This window comes from Brassica oleracea, chromosome C4 (assembly GCF_000695525.1).
Source record: "Brassica oleracea var. oleracea cultivar TO1000 chromosome C4, BOL, whole genome shotgun sequence".
Taxonomy (NCBI): Eukaryota; Viridiplantae; Streptophyta; class Magnoliopsida; order Brassicales; family Brassicaceae; genus Brassica; species Brassica oleracea.
In genome coordinates this window covers 43885401-43904019 of record NC_027751.1, presented here as the reverse complement: position 1 = coordinate 43904019, position 18619 = coordinate 43885401, and the positions used below count along the sequence as shown (strand labels likewise).

The following is an 18619-nucleotide window of genomic DNA, read 5'->3' as shown; positions in this document are numbered from 1 at the left end:
CCAGCCAATAAGAATGAGCCACCCGATCGCATGTGTGTCGTCCTGCATGCTTCCGGTCGCATGCGTGGCGACACATGGGCGTCCACATGCCCTGTTGCATGCCTCCTGGCCATGCCTTAAGACACTTTCACGTCCACTTGCCCTTCAGCATGTCTGGTGTTCATGCATCGCGACACACGGGCCTCTGCATGTCGGTTCGCATGCGCAGATCGCAGGTACTGCGACACCTCGTGCTTCTGTGTGTCAAGCTGCATGGAACTGCTTCATGCACGTCTACACCTCCTTCTTGTGTTGACACTCAGAAGGTTTAATGGTTGAGACCACGTCCTGATCCTTTAGATCAAGTCACCTCGAGCTTCTCGGTCGATTTGCGCGATTTCGGTCCTTCTGGTGAATTTTCGTCCCGCGATCAATCCTGAATATTCTTCCGCTCCCGTTCTGATGAGATCAATATTTTTAATAGACTCCAGAATAACCTTAACCTTGAGGATAATAATTTCCCAAACCTTCGGCTTCCCCGAGAAATTCCATAAAACCGAAATTAGGGTTTTTTTTTTTTTTTTTAAGACGGTGTATTACAAAGTCTCTCTTTATTTCCCAATTATGTAACATCTTCTCTCTTTATATGTCTCTCTTTATATGTCTCTCTTTATTTGTCTCTCTACTTCTTCTATAATTTGATGTTCTAGCTCTACCTTTCTTTCCAAAACACTTAACCAAATTTACAAAAAAAAAAAAAACAATGTCTTCCTTATCAAGTGATGAAGTAGATGAAATGTTAAATGAAGCTTTTGAAGAAATGTTCAACCAACAAGTTGATACTTTCATCGACTCAATTGTTGATGTTCATGCCAACAAGCCGAAGAGACGAGCTTATATGGAAAGAGATCGGGAACAAGGACACAATCAGCTATGAAACGACTATTTCAGTGAACATCCTACATATCCACCAGAAATGTTTAGGCGGCATTTTCGAATGAACAAGCCATTGTTCCTTCGCATTATCGATCGCCTAAGTAATGAAGTTCCATACTTTGAGCAAAAAAGAAATGCTCACGGAAGGTACGGGCTATCTGTAATTCAAAAGTGTACAGCAGCTATACGTATGATGCCATATGGTCAATCGGGAGATGCGTATAACGAATATCTCCGACTTGGTGAAAGTACTGCACTTTTATGTTTGGAAAATTTCACTAATGGGATAATACAATTGTTTGGAGATGAGTATATAAGAAGACCTACACGGGAAGATCTTCAACGATTACTCGATGTTGGAGAGGTACGCGGGTTTCCAGGGATGATAGGCAGCATCGACTGTATGCATTGGGAGGGGAAAAACTGCCCAACGGCTTGGAGAGGGCAGGACACACGTGGTTCAGCAAAGCCGACAATTGTCTTAGAGGCTGTGGCATCACATGATCTTTGGATATAGCACGCATTTTTCGGATTACCAGGTACCCTTAACGATATTAATGTTCTTGATCAGTCACCAGTTTTTTATGACATTTTACAAGGTCGAGCTCCTAATGTTAAATTCAAGGTCAACGGCCACAATTATCGTATCCCGTACTACCTTACCGACGGAATCTATCTGAAATAGTCAACATTTATCCAATCCATCCCAGTTCTTCAAGGTCCTAAAGCATAGCTATTTGCTGAACATCAAGAATCCGTCAGAAAAGATGTCTGAACGTGCTTTTGGAGTATTGCAATCGAGGTTTGCAATAGTTAAAAACCCAGCTCGACTATGGGACAAGAAAAAGATAGGAAGGATTATGAGAACTTGTGTCATACTGCACAATATGATAGTAGAGAACGAACGAGACGGATAAACTCAGTATGATACATCTGACTTCGTAGCAGGAGAGTCAAGCAGAAGTTCCCAGGTTGATTTCTCGTACTCTATGGACACCCCATCCTATATCAGTAACATGCTTCCCATTCACAATCAAATTTGGGATCAACAGATACATGATCGTTTGAAAGCTGATTTAACTGAAAATATATGGCAAAAGTTTGGTTATCTAGATGAATAATATTTGTATGTTCATAAATTCTCTTTGTATTGAATAAAAACTTTTAAAAAATACTAAAAATATTTTTTTTTATTCCTAAGAACCCAATTTTCAGGTTCACCAATAGAAGAGCAAAATAGATACATGTTCATTACTATTCATGATCCCACCAAAAATATATTAAAAAATTCCTATGAACCCCAAGAGGAAGTTCACTAACGGGGATGCTCTAACATATTTCAGGTTTCATTTGCCTCACTGGGTTAGCACAACTTGTTGCAGCCTCTACTCTGTACCAAAAATTAGAAAAAAGTAAGATCAACCTTTTGAAAAATCAATCGAGGAATCTTAATATCTTAAAATTTGGACTATAGCTTAGTGAAACAAGCCTCACTAACTTTCTTCTTATCAAATTCATTGCTATACAAGAAAGAGAAAAAGTCGCAGGGAGGAGGGCCACTAAATATCTTAATACAAGGACAATGATACTATGTACTAAAAGTAGATGAGTTATCTTCGAGTAAAATCAAAAGGTACCAGCTAGCAACCTTCTAAAATTGAACTTATACCCAACTTCTTGACAAATCGATTTGATATTTGATAATGGGATACAGAACCACAAGTTGTTCCCAAAACCTAAGAAGAGGACGCAATTTATGCCCTAGATCTTATTAAACCACCTTTCGTTAATTCATGAATAAAAAAAATCTTTATAGTACTTTTTATCAACTAATCTTTGCACCAAAGTTAAGCAAAAAATAAATAAATCTTTATACTTAATTTTTTTTTTAATGTCAAACAAAGACTGGAGATTTTATCCTTTATAACATATCAAGAATCGTTTATAAAAGATAACAAAATAATTCATTTACTTAACAGCAAAATGTCATGGACTTTAACTTGGTTTCATGATTGTAGGAAGTGGCGCAATAGGATGACGAGGAAAATGCAAGCGCTGAGTCACCGCACTCACTAAGAAGGAATCAAACTCCACTTTGTGTAGTATCATTTTTCTTCCTCTTTGAGAAGTAGAGTCTTGATGAGTTTTGCCCTAAAATCAGACACTATAATTCTAAATTTATTTTTAATGTTTTTTCCTACAGTTGAGTTGCATCTCAATGACCAAATAAAAACTTTCTGAGTGCAATTTTAACGGTGGATATAATCGGGTGATTTGATGTAACGCCGCATCCGGTTAATAGGTTTTCATATCTGCTCACTAGGTACATGAGTTTCATCCTATGTGACAGCGTTGAGCTAAGTTTGGAAGTTCAAAAAATTTGTTTACTAATAATTAATGTAATTACTATATGATTTTATTGTTTGTTTGGTCTCACTCACGTGATATCATAAATCACTTCCCACATGTTATTTATTATTTTATTACTCCATTTGAAGCATATTTAACCATTGAATTCTTTCTAGATAAATTGTCGAAAATATAAATATAATTTGATGATATATATATAGTCAAATTAGTTCTTTTAGACTTTTAATGCACCACAATTATCAAAAATTAGGATGTTACAATCATCCCCATCCCCGTTTACAGGGCGAAAATCATAAATATGCACTAGGACCGCCTCCTGGTTTAAGCCAGCACAACAACCCACTCCGATACTAGTTGTACCTCGACTGCCCACAAACAATAAATCTTTAACCTATCCACTCGCCCGTGGATCCCATCTTGTGTTTGGTGCGTTAATCTTTGGATACCCCTGAAGACTTGTTTACTGACAATCATAAGTTTTCTACTAAAGCATCGCAAATTTGATCTCTTATAGTAAGTTAGAACTTGTACCGTTTACAGTGTGTTATGAACTGGCTCCAACTTTCTTGGCGTATTCCAACAAATTAGAAAACCATGTTGACTGAGATTGCTTAAGAAAAGTTATTATTCCATATTTAGGGTTCTCTCACGTGTTAAGAATCTTTTGCTAGTTCTTTCTTAAAATTACTTTAGCCTTACACGCTTAAATATTCAATTCTTATTGTATTTACTGATCAAACTAAACTTGATAATTAATGAATCACCATTTCTAAAATAGTGATGAACATATGCACCTTCACAATGAATAAAGTGAAGACATTGTCCAACACTTTCTAGGGCGAGTGACTCCGATGCCACACTAGAACGTTTTTCGTTTTCTCCATGATCCCTTCGCTCTCGACTAATTACTTTTGTGGTTTCATCCCTTGTTCGAAAAACGTTTAATACAAAGAAAAATGTTGAGACTTGTCAACTAACCCTAAAGATTACAATTGTGAAAGACAGCAAGAAAGTAAAGAACTTTTATCTTTTATTATCTCCAAAACGTTAACCTAATACAATGTGAGGTCTCTTCCTTATATAGAGATCTTAGGAACAATCTAGATCTCTATTAACCTTATTTACACAGCTGTCTCACTCCTCTTTACACCTCACACCATGACAATAGTATCTCAAAACGATCAGGCAGGAGCGTGCCTTGCTTTACCGTACGTCCAGCTACCTCCTCTGTTTTGTCGTTAGTCTCATACCGTTGAGGACAAGTCACAACCTACCTCAGCATATGTCCTTCTGGGCCTTATAACATCAACTGTGAGTTGGGCCTCGGCTGTTACTTGGCCCTTACTCTCTACAACAATTAATTATTTTATTTCTTGTTTTTTGTCCTCTTTACTTGGAGGATGTACGTATACTAAAAAGGTTTACCAGGTCATTCTTTCAATAAGCCTCCAGAAAATAGAAATGCACTTATATGATCGACGTCATAACCAAACCATAGTTGTAGAACTACTATGTTGTTCACATCTACTATATTCATTTTAGGTGTTCTAAATGGCCTGCAACTTTAAGACATATCCTTCAGTTACTTATAGATCACTAGTTTTCTTTCAACAAAAGTAATTATGAAGATGTTTTAGAAGGTATTCATAAATTATTAAAAAGGTATTGAACACAACATGCATGCGAGTCCAAAAATATTGTCTAGTATTCGATATCTCAAACACGATATATGTTTTTTTTTGTCACTAGATAAAGAGGCCTTTTTAAGTTAACATTTAAGTATCTATGATTTTACCAATTAAACAATGTACATGAATTCATTTTTAAAATATGCGCGAGATAAATTTACAGTGTTTTTAACTTTGTTGCTATTTTATTCAATTGATGGTTATGTTTACAACTGAAAAGGGTCTACCTATTTTAAAGATTATATATCTCTAGCTAGCATGTCTGTTGATAAAGTATTGGGAGCATATTTCAAAAGTGAGAAAGAAATTGAAGGGCTCAAAAAATATAATGAAAATTTGTGAATCATAATGTCCTGTCGATTATCCCATCAATAATCTGTTGAGTGGAGAGAAGGCTAAAAGCAAGAGCAAAATAGTTCATGCACCTTTTGCAGCAAACTTTAGGTACCTTAAAAGGGTAAAAGCAGAAAGCAAAAACATATTGTAATAAAGAAACACAGTTTCAATTGTATTTGAGCTTAATTAGACTAATTTTGATCCACAAATGTGTATGTACTCAATAATATATTTAAAAATGTAAAATTAGGAATGGATTAAGACATCCATCACAGATTAGTGAAAAACGGTCTTGAGGTTCAATAAACCACGTATGATCCACAAATGCGTATGAACTCGAAAGATTTTGGAGAATGTAAATTAGGAATGGAGTAAGACATCCATCACATATTAGTGAAACACCAAGTACTTTAATTATAAGGCTGCTAATTAAAGTATTGTAACTACCAATATTAGCTTTTTCTCCCAACCTCACATTGTGTTTATAAAGACTGAATTTCATTGAAAGTAGAGCCACTGTTTTTTTAATATCAAGCTAATAATATACTAGTTATTAATCAAAGTAGGATAAAAGGTTAGAAACTACATGTGAGCTTGTGTACTTATAAAGCTGTTGATGGACCGGTTCTTTTTCCGGTCTTGAAATTTGTGAAATCGTTCGACGACTTATACCGGTAACTGCAAAAGTGTAGCTAACTATTGGTAGATGCTATTTACTAGAAAATTAACTAAAATTTACTTCCCAAAACATGATTAATTCATTAAATCATACTCCAGATGATTAAAAGTTAAAAAAAAAAATTCCACACAGATGAGATTCAATACAGAAAATAAAATTTGCAAAAGTCCCAAGAGATCGGGGAAAAAAAGCAAATGTACAAAATAACCAGCTCTGTTTTCAGACCGACTTTAATTCGGCTTAACCAAACCCGATTTAACACCGGTACGGTCAATGATTGTGTTACATTGAACAGCCACCAGTAACCGGTAAGGTGTTGGTAAATGGGATTGTAGCTTTGATACCATCCAACATAGTCTCAGAGATTCCTCCACTCTTCATCGTCTGCTCCAAAATATTCACTAGCTGCATGAATATCTCCATCCTCGTCACATCTCGACTCGCCTATAAAAGTCCAAAACATCATTTCTGAATCTATCAACACTATGAAACTAAACAAACTTTTAACTAGTGATGATATACCTCCACAGTGAAGCGAGCCCAAATCTTGTTAATTCGAGTTTCAATAACACCCTTCAAGATCGTCATGCCTAAGCTCCTGATCCAATCAGCGATTTCCAAAAAGAATCCTCGTTGCTCGCATAACATCTGCCACAAACACACCCCAAAAGTAAAGACACCTTGCAAACACTAGACATAGAAAGTGCCTTTATCATGGTCAGTTATGAAAATTCAAAAAATTGAATACTGTATATAAAAGAAACTAAAAACTATTTGTAATAGTTATAATGATTTTAAAGCAAAAATAATTGTTTTTGATAATAAATTACAAATAAACCCAGTTTTATCCACTCAATCCGGATATACACCCAGTTCACGGTTTAACCCGGTCGGACCACCGGTTCGTTACTTCATTTCGGGTTTAAAACACTGAGGAAAATGTTACCTCAACTTGGAAAATGCGAGGAGGGTTTAGATCCTCTACTACAATAGGACACCTTAGAGACTTTGACCCTACTTCAAAAGCCCATGTTGCTCCTCCTCCTCCTTCAAACGCACCTTCCTCTTTCATTATCTTACATAAACACAAGAAGAAATCTCAGAACAAGAATCTTAAGAGAAGACAGAGACATAAGACTAATCGTGGTGTTCACCTTGGATTCCCCAGTGTGTTTCACCTTATCGGCATGCTTAGAGACGTTTTGCAAGAAGAGCATGTGTTTGATTGTACGTTCAAGGAGCGCATCTATGCTACACTGTTAAACAAAAAAACAATACTATTTGTTAGTAATGTATCTTTCTTAAGTGACTGTTTAAGTATGTGACGTGTCACTTACTTTTGCACCGTTGGGTATGATTTCACGCAACTCCTTGACACGGTCTTGGATCATCTGCCGATCTTTAGGCCTCGGTCTTGGGTTCTCTCCCGGTTTAAGCCTTTTACGGTTAATAGCCGGTTTAGTAGTTTCATTCTTGTTCATCATCCTTGGACTCTCCTCACGCTTTAAGCTGTGAGCTTGTTCAACCCAAGAACTGATCTGAGACCCGTAAACCGATGATGTCCCCACATGATGCGTCCCTTGTTTCTTCTCATACAAACCCTGAGGGCTACTGTGAGATGGAGTGGTAACCGAAGAGGTTTTGCAGGACTCAGAAGTTTCATCTGAGATCTGCTTTGTGGAGGAGCAAGCACCTGAGACCACAGCGTCTAACAGATGATCTGCTCCCGAAAGCTCATAACCAAACTCAGAATCTTGAATGATCCTAAAGTCAGATAACTCCCTTCTCATCTCTGAAACGCCCCAACTGTTGTTTTCACAACCACCTTTGTTCTTCTTATTATCATCCAAACCCAACATATCAAACAAGTCGTCGCTTCGTTTAGAGCCAGAGTCTTGTTGCTCTGATGCATCCACATTATACATACAAGAGAAGTTTTGATTCAGCCACGCGTCGGGATTTGAAGGTGGTGGCACAGGTACTACTGCTGCTTCCTCTGCTGCTAGATAACCCGTTATGTTTTGTTCATCCACATAACTAAAAGGTTCATCGTTTCGATGATCTGATGAGCCAGTAGAGTTGAAATGTGGTTTGCTAGTCTCAGCTACGAAAACTGAAGACTGGAGGATCTTGTGTCCTTGAGATGGCATTAACCCGGAGACGGGAACTCCAATAAAATCAGCAGCAGGTTCGTATGTTGTGTAGTTTTCAGATAAGAGAGCTCCGGGGACACATCCGAGCTGCAGGATGAGACCCTTCACGTCATTCACAAACCCCAAATTCTCCATGATCTGAACATAAACAAGAATCAAGAATCTCATTAATAGCAAATAACACTAAAACTCGAGAGGACTCAACGTCTGTGCCTTATCGAGGATTATTGTTTAGGTGGACGACTAGACCGATTTTTTTTTATTTTATAAAAAACGGTTTAGGAAAATCGTTTCGCTTAGACCCGATCTGCTGCCTAGTCGGACGACTAAGCGCCGTCTAGACCGATTTTAAGAACACTATTAAATTAAACATGTGAATAACGAAATGTTAAACTGCGGAAACTTACAGGAAGAGAAGAACCGAGTTGAACAACACCATGAGGAACAACTGGAAAGACTGCAACGGTCTGAATACCAGCGGAGAATTGGAGAAGCATCTCATTAATAACCTCAGGTGGATGGACATCGCGGTTGAAACTGTTGGCTAGAAGCCATTGATGATGTCCAGTGAATGCAGCTCGGCCCACTAACCCTTCTCCTACAAGAATGATTCGATTGTTCAACATCATTCTGTTTGTAAGCAACTGAACATTCTCATTCGACGCGGTTTCGTTGTAGCATTCCTCCCAAATCAACAAGCTGAAACCAAAAAAAAAAAAAGAAAAGGAATTAACACATCCAAACAGATAAGGACAAGATTGATTTAGTTACTACTATTACACAACAGGACAAGAAACAAATCTAAAGTCATGAAGTTGAAACTGTTGGACAGTTCATAAACAGATAAAAAAAAACAAAGACAAAGATATGGTTTTCGACAAGAACCAAGAACAAATCTAAAAAGATTCTTTAAGACAAGCGAGATCAAACCAAACACAAAACCCCAAGAAATCAAATAGTTCCGGGTCGTCCTCGAGATCTGAGTTCCAAACTTTGAAAGATGTAAACTAACTTACCTTGAGTTTTGGCAGCCGATTTTCCAGAAAACAGCATAAGACCATTGATTATTAACGCAAATAGAACTCAACGCTTCTCTTAGCAAAACACCCATAGCTTCCTTCTCTCTCAGTTTCTCAACTTAAAAGAACGATATTCACTTGCAATTTCAAACTGCCCAGAAAATAAAAAATCAAAACTGTAAATAAATAAATAAAAAAATAGAAACTTTTAAACGAATCTAGAGAAAGAACACATGATTACATTCGATTGAAAATGGGATGAACAAAAGAGACTAACTTCCACGGCAAGATCCTCGTCCAGCTTGTTTTGTTCTAAGTCCTCCGCTTTGCTTCCTCTCAGGATCTAAGCTACTAGCGATCATACTCCCACATGCCATTTTCTGGTAAACAAAGAAAATAAAAGAAAAGAAAATCTTATTCTTATTCTTCTTCACAATATACTCCAAGCTTCGAGCTTTAGGATTCCAGTGATTCCAGCCATTGGTTCAGCTTCAAGAATTAAAAGAAGGTTTAAAGTCTTTGATGTGTGAAAGAACACAAATTCAGTGGAGTTGTTTTTCTTTTTGCTGCTTTATTGCTTCTTCTGTGACGGTAAAAAATATAAATTGAAAAATGGGAGGAAAATGTGTTATTAAGAAAAACAAAGAGCACGATGAATTCGAGAAAGGGTATAATGTTTTGTTAGTAATTACAGGATTGTGCCACTGAGTGGGGTAGTGACTCGAAGTCTTTTGTCCTTTTCCGATGGTGGTAGACGAATTATTTAATTCATTTTTTTTATTTTTTGATAAGGTAAATCCTAAAAGTTTGTTTAAAAAAGAGATAAAGAAAAAAAGTGTACCTCTCAGAGAATTAAAAGGCGTATTTTCTTTTTAACTTTAATCAAAAGACGTTATTTTATTTAATAACGGCAAGACCTTAGAATTTAGGACGGGGCTTGACCTTTGTACACTTTGTATAATAGTTGGTTGGTTGGTTGGTTTAAAGAATAAAAGAGGATTTCGAAGAGAATTTTTATGTTATTGCTTCTCCCAGTACCGTACATGGCCAACAATGAACTTGACAAATTACGCAGGTATCCCATATAATTTTGACTACTTATCTCAACTATGCAGTCTTTAGATTTTTTAGAAATTATCTTATAAAAAAATTAGGAATGTTAATCTAATGGTTTTTCATCACAAACTTAAGGCATTTATGAAATTAATTATCTTTGAAGGATAAATTTAAAAATGTTTCAAATTTACTGTAAAATTGTAATTCCCCTAAAAAGGAAAATTTGATGAATTTCTCAAGTTTTTGAAAAATCTTAACTCAATTTCGATACAATTAATAAAATATTATGCTCAAGAATCTTTCAAAAAATTTTGACGGAGTTGAAAAAAAATTATTTAACGGATTATTTAATATGATACAACCACAAAAGTCAAATATTCGAAATCATTTTTGAGTAAAAGAACAGATTCGCCACTTATTATTCAGTTATACTATTTATAAATTTATTAACAAATAAACGGAAAAAAAAATCGAGGATAAATACACATTAGCTACAATATAATGAAATAATCATTAATTTTAATAAAATATTATTATTTATTATTTGATTTATTAACTAATCTTGAAATGGAAAAAGAAAGCTAGCACAACCTATAGTAGAAAATTGCTGACAAATTTTTTTAGCAAATTTTTTGTATTATTAGATTATTAAATTAAAAAAATAAAGTATAATAAGTTGGTGAAATTCTGACGTTACTCCAAATTTGATACAATTTTCAAATTTGCTTTAAATAATAAATATTTTTAGAAATACTTTAAATTTATTATGAAATGACTAAATTAAACATTCTAAAACATTTATAAATGTGTAAAAATTATTTATATAATTTTATAAACCTAACCACACCCCTAATACTAAATCTTAAAAATAATCTCTAAATCACAAATCCAAATGTTAAAATAAAATTTTTGTTGAGTGTACTTTTGAAAATTGGTATTCAACTTAATATATTTTAACTAATTTCTCTTATACGTTTTTTTTGTCAATGTTTCTTATTAAACAACAAGTTATATACCATCTTGGTGAAAGACCAACAATTGCAGTACACCAAACAAAAAGGCCAAAATGAATGTGGACATATCCCTCTTTTGATTAAAGATAACCACATTTTAGATCATTATTTTGAATGAAGAAACTTTAAAACTTAAATTAGTAACATAAATATGAACTTTTCACTATTAATACCTAAGTAGCTTAAAATTTTAAGAAGTCCTAGTTTCACAAATGACTTTTTGTAAACTACTATTTCAATATTAACTTAGCTGTATTTACTTGAATGGTACAAAACTATAGGTGTTTCTCATAAACCGTTGAGAGTGAACTAGTGGCTGTTGCTGTCTTGATGACGTCACCGATGACAATATTCACAGAAGTGACAGTGCCTTTTTACACACAGAAAGACCCCTAAGACCATTTAGGTCCAAACTACATTCTCTCAGTTATTTTTGTTTTTTTTTAAAATAAAATTTAGAAAATAGCAATAATGCAATACTGTTTGAAAATTATTATCTATTTAATTTATGTTCATTTGTCTAAAAACAGTCATAACTTATTTAACAACATTTTAATAGATTGACTGGATAATTTATTGAAAGTTATATACACTAAACAACTAAATTGTGGGAAATAATGTTCATACGTCGTTTTTTTTTTTTTTTTAATGTTCATACGTTACTCATTTGATTTTTTGGAATGAATCTGTATCTAATAAACCTAATAACATTTTTGTTGATCTTATTAAATCAAGTTTTATCATTAGAACAGTTATTATTACAAACTGTTATTACTGACTGATGTGGAAAATAAATAATTTTTTGTACGGCCTCATTTGACAAAATAATCAGTATACATTTTAGTTATATAAATTTTTAAACAGACTAACATTTTAGATCGATCTCTAAATTTATAAGAAAAAGCTCTTAACTATAAATGGAAAGAATATGTTGGATTTTTGACCATCTTTAATATATTCGAACAATATGTCTCAAATTTAACCGAAAATATTATATGCGTGTAATGCCTAGAAGCTTCAAGCACATCAACTAATCCCCTATATAAAGATTATAACATTTTTTTGTACCCACGTGTCATCACCACAATCATTTTTAGAATCGTTAGAAAAATATGTTGGTCCATCAAAATATATAACAAGTTTTTTATTAAACTAACCATAAATTGAATATTAATGTTCTTCATTGTTTCCTTAAATAAAAATAACGGAATTACCAAATGTGGCTAAGTATATATGACAATTAATGATTTTGAATAATAAATATTTGATAAAAATTAGTCTATTCTCTATCATTTTTTAAATTTTAACATATTAAAATAAATTAAACAGCCACATCAACTATATAGTGAAAATTTAGATTTTTCTGTATATGTTATATTTTGAATTTTTAAAAACGAATATAAATGACTAAAGTTGTCAAAAATCTCACATTGAATTTTTCATGGTCTAAATTTTTTGTAATAACAAGATATAAATGATTACAAAATTATATAATAAGAAGTCTCATTTAATAAATATTAATATATTAATATTGTTTAAAATAAATTATGTACCATATAAAAATACATATGTATTTTACTTTCAAAATTTGCTTAGATTTTTCGTTTGATAAAAAATTTGAACAAATATTGACAACTTAATATTTAGTTTTAAAACTTTTCATAATTTTTTTGAAATTATAAATGAATAAAACTATTAAGCATCCCACAAAAAAAATTGTTATCGTTGATTCAAAATTTTTGTTACAAAAGATACAAATGATCAAAAGATAATATGAGTATAAAATATTATTAACAGATATCAATATTAAAAATATACTATATATCTATGTTAATATCATTAAAACTTAATTTTATATTATATAAAATAGAAAAAGTGTTTGTTTGAATTAATAAAATTTATTTATGTATTTGCACTAATTTAATCATATACGTAATATTTACTGAGTTTTTAATTATCAATATATATGTATTATTTAATAATATGTAAAAGAATATATAATACGTAAAACTAATTTATATAATATTTATTCTGAACCTAGTAGTCTAATTAATACCCGAGTGGCATTCTATAGTATCCTTAAGATATAGTTAATAAACCTAATTTTTTAACGGTTGCAGCAGTATGTTGTTTCAGTATAAGTGTATTCATATAATACAATCATAAAAATATGCACTTGTTTGTCCATTGTTTTTAAATAGCCGAACTTATCCTCGAATTTGAGTCTCAATACTAAACTTATCTATGATGTCTATATAAATTCAGATACTTTTATGTACGAAATAGGGAATAATTCCATGTTTTAGACGAATTGTCCACTAACCTACAGCAACAAAATGAAATCATTATTTTACAAAAAAATGAAATCATTTATCTACTACAACTTGGTTAATATGTTGGTTGCAAATTTATATTATTATGTACTGTTTTCTTTGTCTTGTAGTATATTTGGTTTTGTAGAAATAGTTCGTTATCTTCCGTTTTACCAAGTGAACACAAGCACCCAAATAAAAATTCGAGATATTTCACGTTCGTTTGTAAAGAACACAGATGTAATCATTTATGAAAACAGGGAATAGAGAAATGATAAAATACCGACATGAATAGCAATTATAAAATGAGGATGTTGGTGGGTTTGACAGATGAAGAATGACACGTGGGTAGAGTAGGGTAGGGAGTCTAATAGAGTACGAATAATGAAGAATGATGAGAGATTGAGAGGCTTTGCTTTGTTTCATTTCAAATTCTATCCTTCGATTTCTCTCATTTATATATAAATTATGTATGTTTTCTATATATGATTCTCTATCTCTTTAGAAAGTTTTTTTTTTTTAATATTGGAAGTTCCCACGAACAATTTTCAAACTGGTTTACGTCCATCGTGTATTCTGAAACAGATGGAGTATATTATATTATATAAAACATAAAAAAACATGTCATTGATACTCCGATAACTCGGTTTTTCGTATGAGATGCATTGTGTCTTAGGTTTATTTTTCATTTTTATTTCTTTTTTCAGTGCATCTTTGTACTTGAAAATAAAACAAAAAAACTCAAAAATATATAATATTATTTTATTTTATTTTTTGTTTAAGACATCTAAAAATGTTGGATCGGTACTACTCATACGTATGTACTAGGGTCTCCTCTACCGAAAAACAACTCACATACTATATTCCATCTGTTTCATAATACTTGATGTTTTGCCTTATTGCACAAAGATTAAGAAAGTTAGATTTAAGTCAAAAAGCATTATTAAAAATATAGTTTTTAAATCATTTAACCAATTATAAAAAAAAACGATAAAATCTAATTGGTTGAACAGTTTCCAATAAAGTTAAAGTTAACCTTAAAACTTCAAAACTTCATGTAAATTGAAACAAAATACTTCATCTAAAACATCATCTATATTGAAACGGAGGGAGTATTATTCACTCCAATAAAAAGAGGGGTTAATTGGTGTCTGTATCCCTAACAGACATCTATATCGGCAAATATCCATGTTTTCTGATTAATAATTTCAAGACCATAATACCTCTAGACTCTATTTTGCGCAGCTAAAAGGGCGTTGTCAGTCTCATGGACGTGAAGCGATTATTAATTCGAACTGAGATGAGTTTCTGTATTGATGGTGTCCGTTCGACAAGACATGATCATATAATCTATGTTGTTTCTAACTTATGTTCTCTAACCCTTTCTCATTAATATTTTTAAATTATGAGTTTAATTAACTTTTGAAAAAAATTATGGATATTTTTAAATTTGATTAATAATTTTCAAATTATGAGTTTAATTAACTTTTGGAAAGCTCATGGGTATTTTCCGAAGTAAATAAGATATAAAATATTTGTTATTAATTGCTACTTAATTTAGTACCTGATAAATAATAGTTTGTCGACTTATACATTGTTTCATACATGGTTTGTTACTTGATAAATTGGTAGATACATAGTTTGCGAGTTGATACATTTTTTTTGATAAATTGTTACATGGTACATGTTATTTTATCTTATACATAGTTTGATATCAAATTAGTAATAAATGGTTGGTATGCTACATGAACTTGTTTTTATCTGATAAAATATTTGTTACCTGATACATTTCTGTTACCTGATATATAATTTGATATAAAAAACCGATAGATGATTTTGTTACCAGGTACATGTTATGTTAGCTGATATATAATTTGTTATCTGGTACATGCTATGTTAGATCATACATAAAACTATGTCTTAGCGGTTACAAATTACATTAGCGAAACCTTTACGTGTTGTCGTTGTTGTTAGACGGATTAGAAGATCCCCCAAATATATTCATTTTCATATGCTCGTAGTTTTTCTAAATTGAGACTAATGAAGAGAAATTTGTAGGACATATATTTTTGGCGAAATTATAAATATCATATAGAAATGAGTTAGTCATATTGTTATATCGTGGTGGAGAGATAGTTTGTTTGGTCTTTGTGTAGAGAGATAGTTTGTTCTAGTAGTTCTTTTTATATTGTTATAACTATATTGTTAATTATTTCTCTCCATTAGTTTCTTTTCATAAGTTATATTTATCTAAACCCGGTGTGAATGAGTGGAGGAGAAGTGAAACAACTGGCAACCTACGACCTCGAACGCCACTCTACTCACCTGACATGCTTTTTGGCTACCTGCTGCGGCAGAGTACGAACCTGCCATAGCTCCATCACGTCGAGGGAAAATTTGTCCGATCATTGCCGAAGGGGTATGGCGTGGACCGATATTGTCACTTCATGTATACTTTGCTAATATGAGCTTATTCTAGGTATATTGAGCTAATTCACTCTAAAAAGAGCTTCATTCCTAAAAATCTATTTATTAATATCTCCATAAACATAATGTCATATAGTCGTTCTTACCTCCTAGTGAGGATTTGTCCTACAAGTGACAACTCCCTACCATCAAAAATACAACTATGACACATTGGTGTTCACATGTTAAGAACGGGAAATGGATTGATGAACCAGCTCTGAGCTGCCGCCAAGCTCCAATCCAGATCCTTCCTAGCAACAAAGAAGTTCTAATAGAGGAACATAGGCTCAACCTCATCGAAAAGGTCATAAACCCAACCATCTAGAAACCTCAACGAGAGATTTTGGATTTTCTTAGTTTTCGAACCTCTCAAATTTTCAATAATAATAAATATTTTTTTAGACTATTTGCGATGTATAGTTGAATATTTTTTCAACCGTTAAATATCTTACGATGAGAAGTTGAATAAAAACAGTTGATGTGGATTAAATATGTTAAATCTATTGAAACTCTTAAAATGGGACAAAATAAAATATAAGCATTTATAAATCGGTGAAGGAAATACTTCTTAATTAAATTAAAACTAAATATATGGTATTTTCTTATTGGTTAACAGATTTTTGAAATTTATTTTTCATCCAAATTTATAGAGATTAGTTATTACATGGTAAATTATTTTTTAATTATTAATTTTATACCAAATTTTATTATTTTATAAAACCTATAAAAAGAATTATTTCATTTGATTTGGATACCAAATAAACACTCAAAATTTTATAACACACCTTTTTGATTATCCAAAATCTCATATTTTCATATACAAATCTAAGACAAAAAAATTATTAAATTATTTAAATTCTAGTCATTTTGATTTACTTTTAATTTATTCTTGATATGATATATATAAGTATATAAGTATAAATAAAAATAAAAAATAGTGGAGTAAGATGTTGAATTTTGTTGAACAAAACTATTATAAATGTAAAATTGAACATACGTTGAATTAATAGGTGGAAAATAAAAAAAGATCATGTAGAGTAAGAAAAAAAATATAAATGAAGGTGTTGAATACTAAATACCATTGTACATATTCTAATAATAAATGCTTAATAAAATTTATGCATCACTTACCAAATCTCAAATAAATATTTTTAGAAAGAAAAAAAAAGGTGGTAATGGTTCGTGTTATAAATCATGGAGTGGATTGCCATTAACCAGGTCCGGACCGAGACCGGCCCAATACCTAGAAGATGGAAAGATGGCCGAAGCCTAGAGAGAGGAGAGAGAGAGAGAGCCGACTTCAGGAGAGAGAAAGGCGGCCACAAAGCTTGGAGAAAAGAGAAAAGTAAACCCTTTTCTTTTCCTAGTAGATGTAATATTTTCATTATTATGTATTAGTAGTTTTCCTAATCCTAGTGAGTTTAGGTTTTGGATACTTTCCATTTATCTTTATCTTGTAATCCTTATATAAAGGAACCCCCATTGATCATTAATAAGAACACACCAAAATATTCTGTCTCTAAACCCTTCCAATTACAACACGTTATCAGCACGATAGACTCTAAAACCCTAAGACAAAACCTAACCTAAAATCCGTCACACATAAATCCTAAACCAGGCGTAACTTAAAATCATTCTATCTCTCAAACCCTGAGGAACCAGACGACGAACCACATATCATCTTGAAGCCCTGGACGAGACGAATCCATCACCGCAAACCGTTCATCGATCCGATCTCAGGCGCGCTCACTCGCAGGAACAATATGCGGCGCCGTCTTGGTCTTTTGGAACCCTAATCCGAACCAACAAGATTTTCTAGCCAAATTCAAATCCTGTGAAAGATAAATTTATCATACCTTAGTTGTTTGATGATATCTTGTTCAGATTATGGTATTCATGTAATCTAATACTTCTTGTTTTTATTTCATGAGCTAAGAGGAGTTGATGCAAAGATCTAATCCCGAAGAACCCTAGATTGTTCTTGCTTGTGTTCCAGCTTGCAAATACCCGATCAGCTTAAGTCCTTAAGCGTTCTTGATCCTGGACATTCACAGCTTACTGTTCACAACAGAGCTAGTCCTGTTCGCATCACAGCCAGCTTGAGTTCCCAATCAGCCAGCTCGCGAACTCGATAAAAGGAGAAGCGTCCGTCTCAGCCTCATCTCGCGATCCCGACTGCAAGCGTTCGTCTCGACTCGAGACCCGATAGGAAGAAGACAGCTCGCGTCCTGTCCCACTTGCAACCCGATAAGGAGCCAGCTCGCGTCCGTGTGCAACTAGAGGTTCATCTGACTTTGGTGGTCCGGTTCAACCCTACAAAATAAAGGTAATTCGAAATCTGAAAACAAGAATCGAATTTGGTTGTTTTGTAAAGATTGAAACCATAAAAGATAATCTCTAAAACTAAAAGCCATAGGTTAAATAGATCAATCCCCTATGAGTAAATCGAAGCTCTATAAGTTCGATCTAAACCTAAAAACGAGATTGATCCATTGATCAATTAAAATCAGAACCTTAAAGGTTTTTGAATCTCAAATCAAATCCCCTTGATCAAAGATCAAAGTTTTCGAAATCCCCTAAAACCCTAATTTTGGAAAATCGGTTTTAATTTT

At 32.9% G+C, this 18619-nt stretch overlaps 2 protein-coding genes across 2 annotated transcripts; both read right to left on the bottom strand.

The window, feature by feature from the left end:
* Positions 1–6066: 6066 nt before the first annotated feature.
* LOC106342482 (transcription factor LHW) lies at positions 6067–9311 on the bottom strand. Its single transcript, XM_013781430.1, has 7 exons — positions 9158–9311; positions 8549–8840; positions 7326–8279; positions 7143–7244; positions 6935–7063; positions 6511–6636; positions 6067–6432 (listed from the first exon to the last, which is right to left on the bottom strand). Exons 1-7 carry the CDS (start codon positions 9250–9252, stop codon positions 6271–6273), a joined length of 1860 nt encoding a protein of 619 aa, XP_013636884.1. The 5' UTR covers positions 9253–9311; the 3' UTR covers positions 6067–6270.
* A 96-nt stretch (positions 9312–9407) lies between these two features.
* Positions 9408–9683, bottom strand: LOC106342483. The gene has a single exon (XM_013781431.1). It carries the CDS (start codon positions 9535–9537, stop codon positions 9433–9435), a length of 105 nt encoding a protein of 34 aa, XP_013636885.1. The 5' UTR covers positions 9538–9683; the 3' UTR covers positions 9408–9432.
* Between the last annotated feature and the right edge of the window lie 8936 nt (positions 9684–18619).